Source organism: Styela clava, chromosome 8, assembly GCF_964204865.1.
Source record: "Styela clava chromosome 8, kaStyClav1.hap1.2, whole genome shotgun sequence".
In the NCBI taxonomy this organism is placed as follows: Eukaryota; Metazoa; Chordata; class Ascidiacea; order Stolidobranchia; family Styelidae; genus Styela; species Styela clava.
This window is the reverse complement of record NC_135257.1, coordinates 19572937-19592328: the sequence shown is the minus strand read 5'-3', so window position 1 is coordinate 19592328 and position 19392 is coordinate 19572937. Positions and strand designations below refer to the sequence as shown.

General features: G+C 35.5%; 1 protein-coding gene across 1 annotated transcript in view; it reads right to left on the bottom strand.

Moving 5' to 3' along the window:
• Nucleotides 1-19172, bottom strand: part of LOC120345751 (protein phosphatase EYA2-like) — an 84125-nt gene extending 64953 nt beyond the window's left edge. Inside the window, exons 1-8 of the mRNA XM_039415294.2 lie at nt 19070-19172; nt 18373-18480; nt 16577-16687; nt 12484-12696; nt 11484-11550; nt 8328-8451; nt 7929-8061; nt 6152-6265 (exon numbers count right to left, since the gene is read on the bottom strand). Of these exons, the coding sequence (XP_039271228.2) occupies nt 6152-6265; nt 7929-8061; nt 8328-8451; nt 11484-11550; nt 12484-12696; nt 16577-16687; nt 18373-18445 (835 nt within the window). The 5' untranslated portion in view covers nt 18446-18480; nt 19070-19172. The remainder of the gene's footprint in view (nt 1-6151; nt 6266-7928; nt 8062-8327; nt 8452-11483; nt 11551-12483; nt 12697-16576; nt 16688-18372; nt 18481-19069) is intronic.
• Between the last annotated feature and the right edge of the window lie 220 nt (nt 19173-19392).

Here is a 19392-nt window from a genome sequence, read left to right as displayed (position 1 = left end):
CCTACTATACGGCTACAGTTTTATCTTTATTCTAACCCAAGCCGTTACACCGAATACAAACTACGTTTGGGCGACAGTGTTTCTAAAGGACGTCTTTGCACATTAAAAACTTGGTATTTTATTTTTAATGAATTTATCTTGCCAGAAAACAATTCAAGACAATGTATACTTCTTGGGGTTCCTAAAGTCAATCATATACTTAGTTATTTTCTTGAACATTAGAAAAACTATTCTTCAGTGATGCAAATAAAATGTGATCTACTTTGTTGTGAAATAGATGGTTTCAAATATGTGAGTTTCTAAAAAGTTGCACATTTGCATAGTTTGACACGTTAGGGTCAGATGTTTATTATTTTTAATAAACCTAAGTTCTAACCTAAAAAAAATTCAAATCTGGGGGCTCCCGAAGTATGCGAACCAAGATGGCGGACATCGGAATGTAACATGTGTACTAGGTTAGGGTTAGGCCATAATTTTAGGTATAAATACTACGGGAGGCTCTTGGCTAGTCTTCGAACTGATAATAGGACTAAAATAAGGAAAATTGGAAAAAATTATCGCCTAACCCTAACATGTTACCCATGTTACGTTCCGATGTCCGCCATCTTGGTTCGCATACTTCGGGAGCACCCAAATCTGTATACGCACCGAAGATATGCATTTAAAATTTCCAAAACGAATGTCCAACTTTGTGCAGAATATCAGATGTATCAAACTCTTTTTATGATACCTACCAACTCATAAAAAACATAGATAATGAACTGACAGTTAAAAGTTCGGAATATTGCCTAATTTTTTACACTGAAAAAAAATTGTCACATGTACTAAAGTTATGCATTCAGGATTTGCCAAATACGAATGACCAGGAAACCGAACCGAATAACCGGTATTCAAAAACACATCCAGCGATATCTGACAAACCATAAACACCATAGATAATACTATGACTCTTTTAAATATGAGGTATCAACCATCGTCAATTTTTTTATTTTGAATACTCCTACTAATAATATAAATTCATAATTTGCCCAAAACGAATGCCCAGGTATGCGCAGAACATCGGGTGTTCAAAAACCCTTTTTATCACACCTACCAAATAAACAACATAAACAATGAACTGACTCTAAAAAGTTAAGGATTGATTATCGACGAATTTTTTACTCTGAATAAAATTTCCACATGAACCGTAGATAGGCAGGTTTCAAGATTTGCCCAAAAGGCAGCCGTGTTCAAATTTGCGCCGAATATCCGGTATTCAAAAACTCTTTCTACAATATTTGCCAACTCATAAACAACACAGATAATGAACTCATTGTTAGAAGCTAGAAATTGACTATCGCCAGATTTTATACTCAGAATAAAATTTTCACACGTACCAAAGATATGAATTCAACGAGTATTCAAATATAAGCATAACATCAAGTGCTCAAAAACTAAAGTTAAGAATATTTGAAATTCAATACGTTCGGTTTATTATTATTATTCCGAATGAAATCCAAATCATCACACCTTTCAAATATAAGGCATTCAGAATTTACCAAATACAAATGATAACTTGCGCAGAGTATCAGATGTTCAGAAACTCTTTCAATGAGAATGTATGTTACAATTGGCATATCATCAATCATTACAGCGGTATTCCATAATTTGGATACTTTTAGACTCTCAATGAAGGGAAACACGTATTTTTAGTCAGCGGTTCCGTGGTGTATACATTATTCATTAAAACTCATTTAAAATTTTGGGAAAATGAATTTAAGCTTCGACATAATTCTCGAAATCGTATCAAGTTTCGACCATAAGTCATTGACAACTGAATGTGAAGTCCACGACCTAAGGGATTAAGTAAGGGATAAATACAACACTGACACAAGGGTATTGAAGTAAGGCATATATGTAGAAGATGTGGTAAAGCAATACTTACGATAAGTTAAGTAAAGAGATGGAAGCAATATAATTTCAGCGTAAATTGCTATAAATTACATTGTACAAGGCGTTAACTTCAACACAGGAATCCATTTTTGGTCACCTCCACTCATTTTTTTAGATTCGTCCAAGAACCAGATCAAATGGAGTAAAGGGTATGTTCTCGTTCTGGCAGCTTTTATTAATGTGTTCCTCACCCCATGTTCTTCCGCTTAACCCAGTCATTTTTTTTTTATTTCAGAGCTACTTGGAAGGAATCATATTTTCAAGCTTTGGTATACAGTCTGTGCAACCGTGTGCATTGGGAGATTGTTTTGTCAGCGCGATACCCACAGATGCACTGACAATGCAGAAAGTCGTATCTTATCAAAAAGCAGTAAAATAAGAGAATATTATTCCACTTAGTACAAAGTTTAACATACTTTCTCTGGAGTATAGTCTAGCTTCGAAGGGTATAGTGGGGTCATATATGGATCCAACTGTGCGCCGTGTCGTATCTAGGGTATGACTATCATGACCCGTGCCGTGGGCTCTGTTTGGAGAGGGCCGCAAGATTTAATCGTAAAAATTTCAATAAACCAATTTCATATAGGAAATAAATGAAACTAGAACTTTTACAATCCATCTCTTACTTTTATTAGGTAATTTTAAGCTGCAATTACCAGACTTCATATTAGTCAAATGCTAAAAAGGTTATTTCCCCGAACAACCAAATAACCACATTCGACTCCATTTACAACTGATTGCCTTGATAACACGGCAGAATAAATTAGGCATAGCCAATACCACTTGTTAAAAGCTGTCAAAATTGATAAATGGGATACAACGAGAACATTTACGCTAATGCAGTTACTCAATTTAGAATCATTATTACCCAGTAATTTTCCTCACCCGTCTGTCAGCGCTTTGCAATTTATGGTTTTTGTTTTTCCGTGGCAATTACGGCAGTTTCAAACACATACGTGAATGTTTTATACACAAAGTATATTTACTCGACCACTCTGAAGCCGCGGTTTGTAAGACCAAATGTGTGAACGCGTTTATAAACTAAATATATATCACAAAGCGCTATAATGCGCTAACATGGCATTTTTATATGAAATGCAAACTACTTTTGTAAAAATTATTTATTGGAAAATAACCCATTAATCTTGTAATGTTGATTTCAGTTAAATTGTGATATATGTGAGATCTGCAGCCATGTAAGACGTTTTAGGTTTTTCAATAAAATGTTTACAATGACAATTTCATTTATTTGTTGTATTGTAACTATTAATTAGTCAATTATTATTATATTAATTATTCAACTAACTATATGTCAATTTCACGATCTGTAACTATTTAGATTACGATTTTCATCATCAATAACTTATATCTTTCTGTGATTGGATTTTAAACACAAAATATACTAATGTAGCGAAAATTAATCGAATCCGTTCAGCAACTGGCTAACCCCAAGTTAGAAAATGTTGAATAATATTCTAGGCAAAATTGAAGTGTTTCGTTTTCAATCTAATACACATTAGTTTTACCAGTAAGATTTTTATCGCTCATAACATAACCCAGGCAGTAACCCATTCGGCCGATGCTCGTTTTTCAATACCTCGTTATGAACAACGATATAAAGCCCTCGGTTTTTGTGCTACCGGTACTTGAAAGCCTTATAATTCACCATTACAGAGAAACAATATCAGTAAGTAATCGATACTGTAAGTTTGACCTATCAATTTCGAAGAAACTGACATTTAACCCAGGATTAAACGACGACAGAGAGGTTTGTTTTGTCAAGAAGTGTAAATACGGGGCTTGTTTACCGGTAAAGTTGAGCACGGTATAAAATCAAACATCATTAACAATAGTTTTATGCCTCACCTTCAACACCACGCTGCGCTAATTGCGGAGACCTTTCTGTTTATTGTCACAACTTACATTTTGCCAACACATTATCAGCCCTACTTCCGAAATTTTTACCCCGAAAAAGCCTAAATTCGACCTTACTTATCTTGAATTTTTGCGGACTGATACTGGGTTGCCAGAAATATTGTATGAACAGAATGAATAAAATTAAAAATAAATATGTTTGTATTCTTTCCATAACCTAGATTTTTAAATTCTGAGTACCGTATATTAAAAAGTTTTTAATATTTGAATGCTAACTCGTAATTTTGACAAAATAACAGTCTAAATATTGATAGTAATTTTGTATTTGTTGTATACAGTTATTACATTCACATTTCGCTATCTCGTTTCTGCATAAATATATTGAAAACGCAAATAAAGAGCTTCAAACGTAATATAATAATATATTTCACTATATTGCATCTTATTGTTACCGTTCAGTCTGGCAACTCGCACTTGATGATGGGCCTAGCTGTAGACTAGTAGTCTGTTTATTACCAAACAATTTGATGGAATGTTAAACACCCATGATTGTGTCGTCACAACATATATGGAATTTCGTAATAAACGACCTGGTAAAATGCTTTGTGAGTTTTCAATAGCTTTTACGCATGCTTTAACAAAACAGAATGTTTCTCACGCTAAGGAAAAACCTACAAAGCTGAAGTATAAGGCTAATATAGAACTTGAATGAAGATCTGTCGCAAATAGACTGCAAGAGAATGGAAAATAAGAGAGTAATTTGGGCAGCTGGTGGTCAAGTGCTGGTAGCGACCAAAGAACGCGAAATTAAAATAACAGGTAACTATTATGTTACTATAGTGATTTGTTTTTGTTGTTGATGTAAAGAATTCGCCACTCGTCCACACAAAACAGGATGGGATTTTCATATTTTATATTATAGGAGAAGAAAGACGACTGAATCATATGGCAAACCACGACCTCTCGTCCGGTTACCAATCCACGGGACCAGTCGGGTATGGGATTAGTTACACAGTTGACTTGTTTATTTTTCAGATGCATGGACTTGATGGTGGAGGAGGCCGTGACAGACCAGCGGTTACGTGAACCACCCTACGGCGAAGAGGAGTGCAGCAATCCTCTCGCACATAATTATTCCCGCATTGGATTCGAACCTGCGAACCCACGCAGGGTAATCAGAGGTGCGGTGGCGAGCGTATTCCCAAGGCTTAGCACGATGCACCATACCAAATACAATTAACATAGGGTAGATTTGAATCTGTAACAAATGTGTAGCGTAAGAATCGGTGTTGATAATTGGTGCTTTGAAGGTATCTGTGAGATGGCTGTTGATTAACAGTTAATAGACTATCATAATAGAAGTGCCGTTAGCAAAAATACTTATTGCCGCTAAAAATATTATTGATCGACAGATATGCAAACTCGTTTGATCTAATATAATTATCTCTGCTAAACCAACACTTATGACATCAGTGAAAATAAGTTTTTATTTCAGTATTTAGAAGGGTTCTGGTTTGTGCGCATATGTGGCTGCATTTAGCTATTACATTTCCTGCAAAAACAATTCACAGCCAATAATAACAGAAGTGAAAAGAACGCAGTTAGCAAATCAAGGAAACGCTAGAATTCGAATACTGGGAAAGAGAAGGATTCCCACAAATGTAAACTACAGAAACCAGAACTCTTGGTCTTCATGAAAAAGGAATGAAATTCTGGCTACAATAACAAGCTCTAGAAACTGCTCCCATATTACGCACAGATTTTTAAAAAAAAAGAATGGAAAGTTTTAATGTCTAGTAAGTTTTTTGTGATTTAAAGTCAGCAACTCCCGAATACGCTGATTTTTTTTTCCATTAAATTAGCCGTTTGACAGCGACAACCAGCGGGCATCGCAATTTTGTGCATATGTCCTTAAAGCTTTTTACGGTTACAAAAATTAAAAGAAAACACAAATGAAAAATATTTTTAACAAATATTCATACCCGTACACGCCTCTAATTCTATCCACTTCATTCTAAATCAATATTAACGGTACTCCAGTCTTATATTCTGGCTATCATAGATAGCACTGCTTCTTAAGTTCAAAGCTACTAGTATTGAGCTGGAGTAGAGCCGTAAAGTCGGAGTTTGACATGTTTTCACTGAAACGAAGTCAATTACAAATGATCCCCAACATCACAGCTCTGGCCCGTAGAATCGACAAAAAGCGTGAACAAAGCGTTTTCGTGAGCTTGCGGAACTAAGTAATCTGCATACTTCTTGTTCGGCGGTTTATAGCAAAGTAATCTACATATTTCTTTTTCTAGCCAGCATGTTTACCAGTGGAAAGCAAAGTAATACTAACCTTGTAAAGGAATCGCGTACTGCGGAGGTCCTGGGAAGCCTGGCTGAGCAACGTATGGATAAGAAGTTTGAGGTGTAGACGTTCCTCCTTGCTCTAATTTGATCGGTCTTGCGTCTGCAAGTACATCAAATGGAAGTTAAATTAGTATACCTGGTATAGAGGTTCAGCTTGAGAATCCGCGAGCAAAGAATGAAATGACTTGTACTCAACTAATTGTCAGTGAAACTTAACTCAGTGACTGACTTGATTCAGGATTTGGATGATCTTTGACTCGCGCAGAAAAAAAGCATACTCGACAAAGAGTAAAAAGTTTGATTTTGTTGAAGCGGCTCTATTGGAAAGAACGCTAACCCCCATACTAGGGTTGGATTATCCGGATAGCGGTTAACCGGATAACCGGTTAACCAAGAGGTATTTTGCTATCTGATATCCGGATATTATTGTGACGGTTAACCGGATAATGAAGAAGTATGAATAATGCATATGCGCATTAGCGATTTTTATATTTTTTGTTGAGTGGCGACTGACATCTCCCAGAGCATATAATAACAACTTCTTCCACTCTAATCTGCCTATATTTTAGCCATCCGTAGAATGCTGGAGTGAACTTCACTATTACATCACAAAACACGCAGAACAAATGTGAATTCTGCGCTTATTAGAAGAGCTCATTTGCTTTATAAAGTTAGATTTGAACTGGAGGTACAGTTTAAGCAAGACCAACTTAAACGAATTCAGTTGAAAAGCTTTGGTTGGGTGGGTGTGAGTTTGTTGCTTTTTCGTCAGGTGTGGCTTTTAGTTGTTGCGTGTATTGAAGGAACGCATTTCATCATGATGTAAACCAGTTTGAATTTTGAGGACTTATTTCACAACACTTCCGATTCCGTGTAATCTGTGTAGCATTTCAAAATTTTGAGTACACGACCAAATGTTATGTGCTTGCTTTTAACTTTGGTATATATGTATTTTCAAATTTCTATGTATCAACCGAATCAATAGATATACCAGCCGAAATAAATCTATTCTGAACTAATTGAACTTAAAAGCTTAAAGAAATGGTCATCGTAAGTCTGCGACACCAAAATCTAGTACGAGTCAAAATTTAAATGAAATATGCTCAAGACACAAAAAAAAATTCCAAAAAATTTAACAATAAAAAAAATAATAATATAAATTTTGACAAAGGATTCGAATATGAGAAAATGACTTAGCAGTCGAGGGAAAGACAATTAGGACACAGTATTTAAAAAAATGTTTCATTATATTATTCAGCTGTACTATTGTACGATTACAGAGCTCAAATTTTTATTTATTGACACATGCAACATCAAAATGCACAATCATTTTTATTCGAGCTAAATAATACATATGTACGTATTTACAATAAAACTGTGTGGTGGTTTTTAGTCAATTCGCCGCAAAAATCTTGTGAAATCGGTTTTCTGAAGTTAGCAGTAACTATCCGGTTAACCGGATAGTTAAAATACGAAATACCCGGATATATCCGTTATCCGGATAGTATGAATTATAGGTATCCGAACTAACCCTACCCCATACCAACCAAAATATATAAGCCTTTAATCACCGTTTCACTTTATTGAGCATAAATTGTTTGAACATAATGGGATTTGAAATCTACCAATCAAAATAACATCATAAATACAACTGGAATGCTAAACAGGGGCCACGAGCCATAAAAGGTTGGAAATCAATGCATATTCTATAAAAATCGCCACCAACTTTTTGAAAAAACAATGTCAAAGCTATAAAATATTACCTTGGGATGCCTGGGGATACAACTGCCTTTGGTAGAAAGCTGCTGTTCGATTGGCTGATGAGTTATTGTTCGACTGCATAATTCCGGGTGGGTAGCCAATCGGCGGAGGAGGAAGCTCTTGTGAAAGATGAATCTGTGAATTAAAACATTTTAAAGTTTTGCTTATATTTTCGATTTGTCAAAAATGATGGCCATTTTATTTATTATTGGCTACAGATGGATAATACAGGGTAGGGTGTTCATAAAGTCCCTTTCCAATTTTAATTTTTTATCGATGTCAGTTCTCAATGTATCTTAACCGGGTTTGTTGTTTTTTAATCAGTAATTATCCAATTACTTTCACATACCCTTACTACCCTTATTATACTATGTGTAAACAGAGAAAATACTTTGCATTACTGGTTGTTGGTGCTGATGTTGTATTTGTTGCTGCTCAACAAAATGTGGTGGAATGACGTGCTGCTGGTATTGAATGCTGTCTTGAATTGCTGGGATATGAACAAACGATGATGGATCGACAATTCTGAACATAAAATCTGAATTGTTATTTCATATAAGTAGAGGTAATGCGAGACTAACTCCCAATCTTTCCTCAATGCATTTGCGCTAGTGGATCCGTATGCGTATACTGCAAGGATGTTGTGGCAGTAATATAAATACCATACTATGCAATTCGAGAGTGCTGTTGCACACTAACACAAAAGTATTTCTGTAACGTTTTGTCTGACCAAAGTCAACAAGTTGTAAACTGCTTGTCTGAGGAATTCTGATTTTAGTCAGACAGAACGTTACAGAAATACATTTGTGTTAGTGTGCAGCAGGACTCTTGATTAGCATAGTATGGTATTCATTTATTTAAAGTACAGAGAATAGGCAAAAAAGCAAAGATAAGTGGGAGTAGAAATTATATTTACTTTAGCATTTGGCTAGTTCAGTTTGCCTATTTTTTTCTCAAAACTCATCGAACGCATGCAGATGGCAAACAACATGCGGATCTGCTCTATGTTTCTAATAGTTACCGAAGAAATAGCTACCATCAATTGAGTTAAACAAATATGTATGCCGTCAGGTTTTATGAAAATTTACTCCCAGAACAATTGTTATAAAGATATATATACTTTACAGAGATGTGGTTGATGAATCTTTTGCTGTTTAGTATAGGATTTACATATTTATCCCGGGGCCGAGGACAGCCTATAATACGGCTTAATCATTATCGAGCCTCTCGTCCGGATATCAGAACCACCCTACGGCGGCGAGGAGTCCAGCAATCCTCTCGCACGTAATTATCCCCGCATGGGTTGCGAACCCAGGCAGGGTAATCCGAGGTGCTTCGGCGAGCGTCTTCTTAACGCTTAGCCACGATGCGAAATAATGATCAGTACTGGTATAAAAGGTATTTTACCCAAGCAGAATGTGATCCCATTGGTTCTGTGCCTTAAATTAAAGGCTGTGGAATTAAAGTTTGAAATTTACTCAAACTCGTCGAAATCAATTTTTTTTCAACTCGGAGTAAGGAAATAGATTGTACATTTTTCTGAGTCCACAGCCGACTCAAAATAACTAGTGACAGACTCTAACTCTGACATGAGCAAACTACGAGCCGCGAGACAGATGCGGCCCGTTGGGTAATTCAATCTGGCCCGTCTTATGCTGACACAACGGAACTGAACCCAAAATTTGGAGTTTCAGCTAAAAAATAGCTCAAGAAATTTGTTGAGATAACGATTAAATTTAGTTTTGGTACGAGGCTTATTGTTTTCTACTATTGCTTTTGTAACACTGTAAATATTGATATGTAACTTTTACGTCAAACTTACATGGCCCGCCATTCTAGATGGGCAAAATTATTGGCCCTTGGTCCTAAAACTTTTGCCAACCCCTGCAGTATAACCAGTGGTGGGATTCAGCCGGTTCTATTGAATCGTCTCACGAAATTTTGTGAGATCAGCGAACCGGTTAGCATTACTGGTTATTGTCAATGTTCTGTTTGTAACAGAACCGCCTGAAAAATATGACTTTTGTGAAGGAACCGGCTGACAAAAAATTTGAAACCCACCACTGGGTATAACAAATACTGAAACACTCTGCAGAAAGCTGACACTTGTCAGAAGTTGTCAAATTTCACAACAGCAGACGAAATGAGCTGACCAGAGAAGTCGGTAGCTCTTGTTTCATAACACTGTAGCTGGTAACAGACGGGGTAAAATTATCATCTGCCTCTAGTATTTCAATCAATTGAGAATCTTTTGGATTGTGACAAAGTATAACTGATACTCTGGTATAGAGACTCACTAATCTGAGCACAATATATATTTGAATGTAATTTTGAAATGCAGAGCCATAACAGCATGAAGGTACTACGTGACGGTGGGTTTCAAAATTGTAAAAACAGGTTTTCTTTTGTATCGAATTCACAACAACAGGTTCGTTGCTTCATTTTAAAAAACCATGACAAATTTATAGCTCTAAAACAGGGGTGGTCAGGGTTTTTGGACATGGGGCCAAAAATTTAACCCACCTAGACTAGCGGGCCATGTAAGTGTGACGTAAAAAGTTGCATTTTATGAACAATATTTACAGTTACAAAAACGAATGCGGAAAAAAATAAGCCACGTGGCAAAACTATATTTAATCGCAATCTCAACAAATTCCTCGAGCTATTTTTTAGTTAAAACACCAAAATAAGATTTTAGTTTGGTTGTGGCCACATCAGGTGGGCCAGATTGAATTACCCAACGGGCCGGATTTGGCCCGCGGGCCTAAGTTTTACCATGTCAGCTCTAAATGGAAGAACGAGATTGCTAATTATCACCATGTTCCGAAAACTTGCGGCTAGGAGCCAAACCCTACGAGTTTGTTAACCGAACACTGAGATTACTAGCGTCGGTGCACAATGCATCACAAACATCAATTTCTTATTGTCTGGAATATATATTTTTTCAATCTGAAATTATGTGCACTATGAATAATGCTCACAGGTTTCTGAAATATCGGTATCGGTGTTTTTTCGTTGGTATTGGATCGGTATCGACGACAAAAGTGGTATAGATACATCTCTAATATAGGATATCGGACTGCGGGTGCTTTCTTCTTTTTTAATTTTAATCCGTATGTAGCAGTTTACACAAGAATGCTTGAATGAGGTAGTTGTATTAGTGTGATAAACAACAACAACATTTTGTATTACAACAAAATCAGAATTTGAAAAGTTATACAGGGTGCGTATATGAAGTCCCTTTACAATTTCAATTTTGTTATGAAGTCAGTTAGTTATCAATATATTTCAACTTCTCAAACAGATTTGTTGATTTTTATTCAGTGATTGTTCAAGTATTTTTACTTCATTTAATACATCTGTGAGCATCAAAAGAATATATGGTATCGATAAATTTCCTTTGCGATTTTGAAATTTTTGAAAGACTTCATGCACACTCTATATATTTTTGTCTGAGGGAGTAAGACTACTATTTAACGAACGCTTATGAATACACTTGCTATTTTCATTGGAAGAGAGTTCATTCATAAATATAGGCTAGAAGTTTTTCTACTCACCCAGTTACATACTGTGGAGTGTGATACACGGCTGGAAACGGTTCTGGATATTGAGCGGATGATACAGCTGCAATAAAAAAGTAATATTTTCTTGATATCAAAGATAAAATTACAATGCAAAACGAATAATCGCTTTTTAATTTGTCTTTGATGGAATATCTTCAGCTGTGAGGGGTTTTAAATTTTCAAAGCCTCATTGAAATTAATATCAAATTTACAAGACAGAACTAAGATCTTTAAGCTTTCCCTAAAGTTGTGATGACCCTTTTTTCAACAATAGAACATGCTAGAGGCAAGTTTACATTTACTCGTTCACTACTGATCGAAAATATTATCAAAATTACAAGGCAGCACTAAAGGTCTGTGTCAGCTAGAATATTCCCTAAAGTTGTCATAACCGAAATTGCCTTTTTTTCAACAAGACAATATGCTACAGACAAGTTTACGTTTACTCGCTCACTCATAAGTAAAGGATACTCATTTCTGGCAAAGTTACGACCATTGTAATGATAAGCACTATAGAAATATATATATATATATAAATAGATATATATTTGATGCCAGCTGCAGTTAGAAATGCTTGAAAAATGTATTTTTCTATTTCTAACTCAGATTATAATTAGAGGAAAACGTGTGGTTCAACATCAATTTATTGAAAGTAACTTCAAGGCAAAAGAATGCACGAAAACAATCTTGAATGTACGGGTACTTCAATAATGAGTTCCAGTTACTGTGTTTTTGATTTTCTACATATATAGGGTGTCCATAAAGTCTACCATTTTTTTTTTTAATTGCATAGGGAATTTATCGATATCATATTTTATTTTGGCCTCCCCAGATGTATTAAATGAAGTAAGAATACTTTTACTAATTAAAAACAATTACTGATTAAAAAACAACAAACCTGGTTATTAAGATATATTGGGAACTGACTTCAAAACAAAATTGAAAAGGGACTTAATGAACACCCTGCAAGAGGAGAAAAACGTAAGAGCCTTACCCGTCAACACTGTTCTTTGATGATCTCCCAATGATTGCAATTCCACTGCTGGTTGACGAATTTGTTGTTCGCTTGCGGATGAATGACTTTTCAATTCTGACGTCATAGAATCAGTAACTGTGTGCATTTGTTGTATCACAGGCACACCATGAACTCCATTGTGTTCGATTATTACATCAGAATGCTGATCTTGATTAATTAACTGATCGGAATCTGTATCAATAGAGCACAAGGCTCGATTATATGACCACACTAAATGTTAAATATATAAATATGTTCCCACGAACTGAAAGATAACTAATAAGATTCACGCGACATATTTCTAAGAACTCAGACAAGAACTAAAAGTAATAGTATCATAGAGCAGTTCTATAATTGAAATGTGATTGTTCCAGTAGTTTCGGCGGCGAGGAGCGAGCAAGTAGCCCAACAATAATTTTGCAAAACGATCCATGCACCCTTTTCGGACACAAAGTGGACCTATGGGTCGTTTTGTTATTATGTTGTTGTTGTTTATCAACTACTAGACCAATTTTCAGCGGGTAAAGATTGCTATTTTGCTAGAAGGCTATTATTTTTTCGTGTACATATTTCTGAGCATAGCTCTCACTGTTTGATGCTTCAGGTTTAATTAAATTAGTGTTTTGAAGCACAATGTTTTTAGTAATGCTACAAAAATTGAAAACAAAACCTGTTCCGACGTAAATTCATTTTCCTATTTTCAAAGTATTGTTTATAAACGGTATTTTCACATTGCATAAAGATTACTAACTAGTTCTGTATGATCATTAGTATAACTTCTAAAAATCCTATCTTATATATCTTCCCACATTCAAAAAGACGTATGCAAATTATACTACTTTTTATACTCATTCAAAGAGTCATTATTAGTTTCTTATATTTTTATTCCTATTATTTATTTTAATACTAAGATAACTTTTCTTTGCGAAATTTTTCTGTACCCAAATATATTTAAAACTATATTATAAGCGTTCCAAAGTGCTTCTTCCTGCCAAAGAACAGTACAATGGCAACAAAGGATGGGCTGCCTTCCATACACATGCATAGACTGTTGGTATTTTTGGATTCTTTTTACACCCTTTGATAATACTAACTCGTAATGCTTCTTTAATAAAAGTATTTTCTAACTATTCACTAAGGTAAAACAGATATTATTACTGAAATTTTCAAGTAACTGTATCGCTAATTTCTACTAGTTAGTTAGTAATTATGTTGTTAAAATTATCATTTTGCTTAGTATGGTATTTAAATAAGATATATCTTGCAAGTGCACCAGGTAAACCACCCTCACAGAGCAACTATTACACTGGATAAAACTTTGCTATATTCCACACTGCACGGTGAATTGTATGTATTTTAATTTTATTCCTACGGCATTCATAGCTCGCACAATGGACGGTAATATTTGATTGACGGATAGCTTCCTGCCCTATATATACCAGACTTATTGAAACACACACATAATATGGACGAGACTCTATAGTAAAGACGAGGTCCAATCGGGATCGCTCGTTCCATAATGTGGCCACCAAAGCCAACTTACCAAGAAGCGAAAGGGTTTTTTTTTAAGTTCAAAAATTAACTCGGATATGAATTATCAGATTTGCAAAGATAACTGCAGACACTAGGGTTGTCAAAATTTTGGTGGGCTGACTGTTATTTATGCAGTCCCACAATAAATTTATTTAAAATCACTTTATTTAATGACTTGAATGCATTAGCTGCTTTGTATTTAAAAATATTCAAATTGTGGCAACAAGGCGGTAATAGAAATATAATATGGCATTATCTATTTGAACTTATAGATAACGTCATATTTGAATTACCGCACTGTTCCCTCTTTTGTTTGCATAGTATTCAAATTGTCTGCATCTGGGAAATTACCTCGTAAACAACTATCATAATAACAACTATAATATACCAACTAAAATAGGCTGCTACTTACTTCACACCGTACCAGCTTTTTCATTTTTTGAATTTAAAAATCTTATTACTTATATTACTCTCATATCACTTTCTGTATAAATACTTAATTCCTATCCGCCAAAACGTCGCTAGAAACAGCACAGCACGATACTCTTTTTACAGCGTAAAATTTTTCTCGCAGCTGCTCCTAGTTTTCTCGTAGCTGCGAACTCTTTTAAATTCTGATTTTATCTTTGTAAATGAAATTCTAGGTCAATAGCTTCTACACCATGAATACAATTCTATCGATTCTATTCCATTTACACACGAAGACTGGGCATTTCAAATCAAATCTTCGAATCGAAAAGTAAATTATTCGATATAGGTTCCGACGGAAATTTCGAATCGCCGCCGTCTTGTTTTTTATTTAAACGCCAAAGGTCGAGGTGAAGTTTTTGTTGAAGCCATATATTTATAATGCAATTCTGACATTTGACTTGTTTCTATCTAGTAAGTTATTGATAAAACATGTTTCTTATTATGTGTGAACGCTCAGTGAACTGTCCGAGTGATGGATTCTATGATTTCAGTAATTTACGTGCCTGGAAGAACCATCACAATAAAAAGTCACATACAATTGAATATCTTTCAAGTATTCGAGATTCGACTTGAAAAGAAATATTCGATTCGATTCTGAAATCATCAGGTTTTTGAAAATGCCCAGCCCTATTACACACACGGCTATGATAACTTGGATTGGTTCAAATTACGATAGAACCGGGTGTTACTATAGCCGTATACTTTTACAAATAATTTCATAATTCGGTTTTATTGAATCTTTTTCGGCCCAATATGAAGGTAATAATTTTTTTCGCCTACTTTGTTGTGTCATCAAGTTGTGTAAAGGAACTGAAACCTATGGGCAGGGAGCATATTCACTTGGCTAACACAGACAGTCCCCGGACTTATAATTTCAACTAAAATAAGGAAAATCGGAATCAAATTATGGCCCTACCGTAACTTGGTACACATACTACGAAGTACCCATTTTTCTACAAGCGCTAAACTTTGAAAATTTAATGTAGCTTATAAAATCACATCAGTATGTTTCTTGGTATCTTTTATTCTAAAACTGATACTATCTGAGTCGTTTACAACCTTTTTTTCGAGCGATTCAAATTCTTTTGAAGATAAATTTTGTGAAATATCGCGATTCAAGAATAGGCTCGAAGGGTCTCGTGTACCAATATGGAGGTAACTAATTTTGTTCGCCTACTTTACATCCAAGTTGTATAAAGGGACTGAAACTTATGGGCAGGAATATATTCACTTGGCTAACACAGACAGTCCCCGAGCTTGTAATAGAACTAAAATAAGGAAAATCGGAATAAAATTATGACCTAACGTGGTACACATACTGCGGGAGTACCTGCTCGAATACTAAACGTCATGTAGTACTTTTATGCCCGCAAACTTAATGGCTAATATAAAACAATCCATTTTACATTACAATATTTCTCCCAGAAATTACCCCAAAGTGAGAAGGCAGCGCTTGTTTGCAAACAGCTAGTTTTTGAAATGGTGGCGTGGCTTTATTCAGCAAAATAAATGCTACGAGTTTTCACGAATTGATACTTACCACATATACAATTGAGCAACGCTTCAATACCAAATATAAAATAAACAATAAAATTAACTAGAAAATAAAATTAAAACCGCAGGGTTTTTGTTGAAAAAACAAGCGACCCGATAAAATTGGCAGGCAACCCAGTTTTGGGAAACAGTGGTGGGATTCAGCTGGTTCGCACCGGTTCTATAGAACCGTCTCAGGGAATTTTATGAGATCAGCAAACCGGTTAGCATTACTGGTTACTGCCAATGTTCTGTTTGTAACAGAACTGGCTGAAAAATATGACTTTTGTGATGTAATTGGCTGACAAAAAATTTGAATCCCACCACTAGAAACACTGGTTTACAATATGCATGAACATGCCAACTTTAATTATTTCAGATTATTCGAAAATAACAGGTTATACAGTCCCAAGATTTACAAATAATTTTCTTTGACAATATCAGTAGTACTAGCTTGATTACGGATATATAGACAATTTTATTCACAAAAATCCGACATGGAGAGCCAAGCGCTCTTCCGTGTTATAAAAATTACCTGAATTCGATTGGACAGATTTATCCTCTGGTAGACCACGTGACGAAGGACGTGTTATTACTGTAGTCATGACAACCGATGAGTTCGGAGATCGGTCTCGTAATCTTCCACCTGAAGTAAAATATTGCAAAGTATTTTTAATTGCGAAAAAGGCTCTGCATGAGCAGACACTGATTTCTGAAGAGCTTCACATGGGTAAAAATACGTAATGCTTTTTTTCTCTTGTCGCTGCGTTAAATATTTTGCCGTTTTGTTAATGCAAAGCCAAGCGATAGCCGCATTCTCATGTCCTTCCCGCTAATTTTTTGTGAGCCCCAGCTAGATGTCTAAAAAAGGGTCACACTAAATGGCTTGGCGGCCTGGTTGTGGCCCGCGGGCCACCTGTTGCACACCCCTGGTTTAAAGCATTGTGCTTAACCCCGTATGACATCGCAGATTAAAGATCAAACTCTATGCCGACTACCACACCCTGGAAGTAATAGATTGAGCAGGCAATGAACGCTCGTACAGAAGATAACAAACAATCAAAGTTATATTTCATCGTCATTAATATACGTGAAAAGGCGCAGAAAATCGCTTGAAGATTTCACTCGAAAACGAAACACCCAGCTGACAGCGAAAAATGGCTATCATTCGCCATTATTCAAAAATTTGCCAAAAAAGTATTTATTAAAATATTCGATTTGTTTTGGGCAACCTTGCCTCGACTTATTTTATTAAAAATGTTAAAAAAGGTGGTCCGCGAAGTAAAACATTCCGCGAGAGCGGGGCGCGACATAAAAAAAGTTTGAGAAGCGCTGTAGTACGGTACATGATTGAGAACTTCGCAGTTCGCACGTTCCGTAATTTGACATTCGTAATTGCATTCTTTTGATGAAGTTTTGTGTTTTTTTGTTAATTTTGAAGGTCCGCCGGTCCGCAAAATTTGTTTTGAAATTTTACCGGCCCGCGAACTAAAAAGGTTGAGAACCACTGCGCTAGAGCAGGGCTACTGAACTGGCGGACCGCGGTCCGAACCCGGACCTTTCGGATATTCGATTCGGACCGCGTATAATTCTTTATTTTGGATCATTAGCCCCACTTTTGAAATTTCTTTTTATAAAATCACTTTTATAGATTTGAAAATATATATATATATATATATGAAAAGGACAATAACGCCATACCAAACAATCCTGACAATCTTATCATTAGTCGGCCGAGGAATTAAGGATGCCGATTTCTGGGAAGTCCGTACCCAAATATGTTTAAAGTTTTGTATGTGGACCTTCGGTAAAAATAGTTGAGTAGCCCTGCGCTAGAGGATCTTTTGTACGAAGCTCCCACAAAAAAAACGCCAACGCTCAAAATAAGAATATTAATAATATCCAGTTAGGGATAGAGATGCAGATTGCGCTCGAAATTTCAAATCATTCCGAACCCCAACTGGATAATTTCTAATTTGTTATTTTAAAACATGGTGGGTGTAATTTTCTGTAATCTCACATTTTTGAAAAAGAGGCGGGGGCTCTATACAAAAGAACTGGATAATTTCTAATTTGTTATTTTAAAACATGGTGGGTGTAATTTTCTGTAATCTCACATTTTTGAAAAAGAGGCGGGGGCTCTATACAAAAGAACTGGATAATTTCTAATTTGTTATTTTAAAACATGGTGGGTGTAATTTTCTGTAATCTTACATTTTTGAAAAAGAGGCGGGGGCTCTATACAAAAGATTCGCAAGCTACAGTTTAGAATGTGTTTTGGTACTATTTTAAACGATAGATTACACTATTTTGTACTTTGAAAATACTAACCCATTGGACTTCCACCATCGTGTGCGGTCATCATACCCAATGTCTGGGGTGAGGGTGACAATGTAGCGTTCATTTTCTTTCAATTATATTCCCAGATGTTTCTTGTACCTGTAAATTTTTTTTTAAAAAGTGAGATATTTTCAATAGAATCACGGAACATTTAAGTTTTTGGGAAGACACTATTAGAATATAGATTACGCTCGCAATCGGGACCTTATAGTAAAAGTAAAAAAACTGATAAACTTAAACTACGAAAAACTTTCTTAGAGAGAGTGATGGAGCAAAGTTCGGACGGCATTCTTCGGTACAGTACATATAGCCAATCAGAGAGAAATCTTGCTGAGGAACTTTCCCCCAATAATTATATTATAACGCATTTGCTCCGCCCCGGCTATCTGTGCATGTATAACTATATATACTCATAAAACTTTATGAAAGTTTGCACTTCGATGCATTGGTTTCATTGCATTACCGAAGCGCATGTATGATGAACATCATAAAGAACACGTTACAATTTGGCAACTGGTATATAAGCCAATTCATAAACTGCAATCTCAGTTAGATTTTAAGTTTATAAGGGAACTTCCATACTCCAATGTAATATAACCCTTTGTATTGAAACATAAGCAGGCAAAGCAGTGAAATGCGATAAAAAATTACATTGATCAACGCAAACTGAGACCCGGTATCTACTTACCTTGAAACAAGCGGGAACAAACTTTTTGATTGTTGCGTCATCAATAGGGTATCAAAATCTATACTATGGCGTCACAATTTTTTACTAAAAAAATGTAATTGTTGCGTTGCCAATGAGCTATTAAAATATATAATATGACGTCAGATTTTGAATATTAAACAAGTGAAATTAATATTACTATCAACTTTCTAATACCTCATCCTATACCTTATACTCCTGAGTCTGATTCAAATAACTCTACATATAAAGATGGACGCAAACGACCGGAGGCCTCTTAATACCTGTAATCTTTCCATCTAAACGCATCATATTAAAATTGGAGC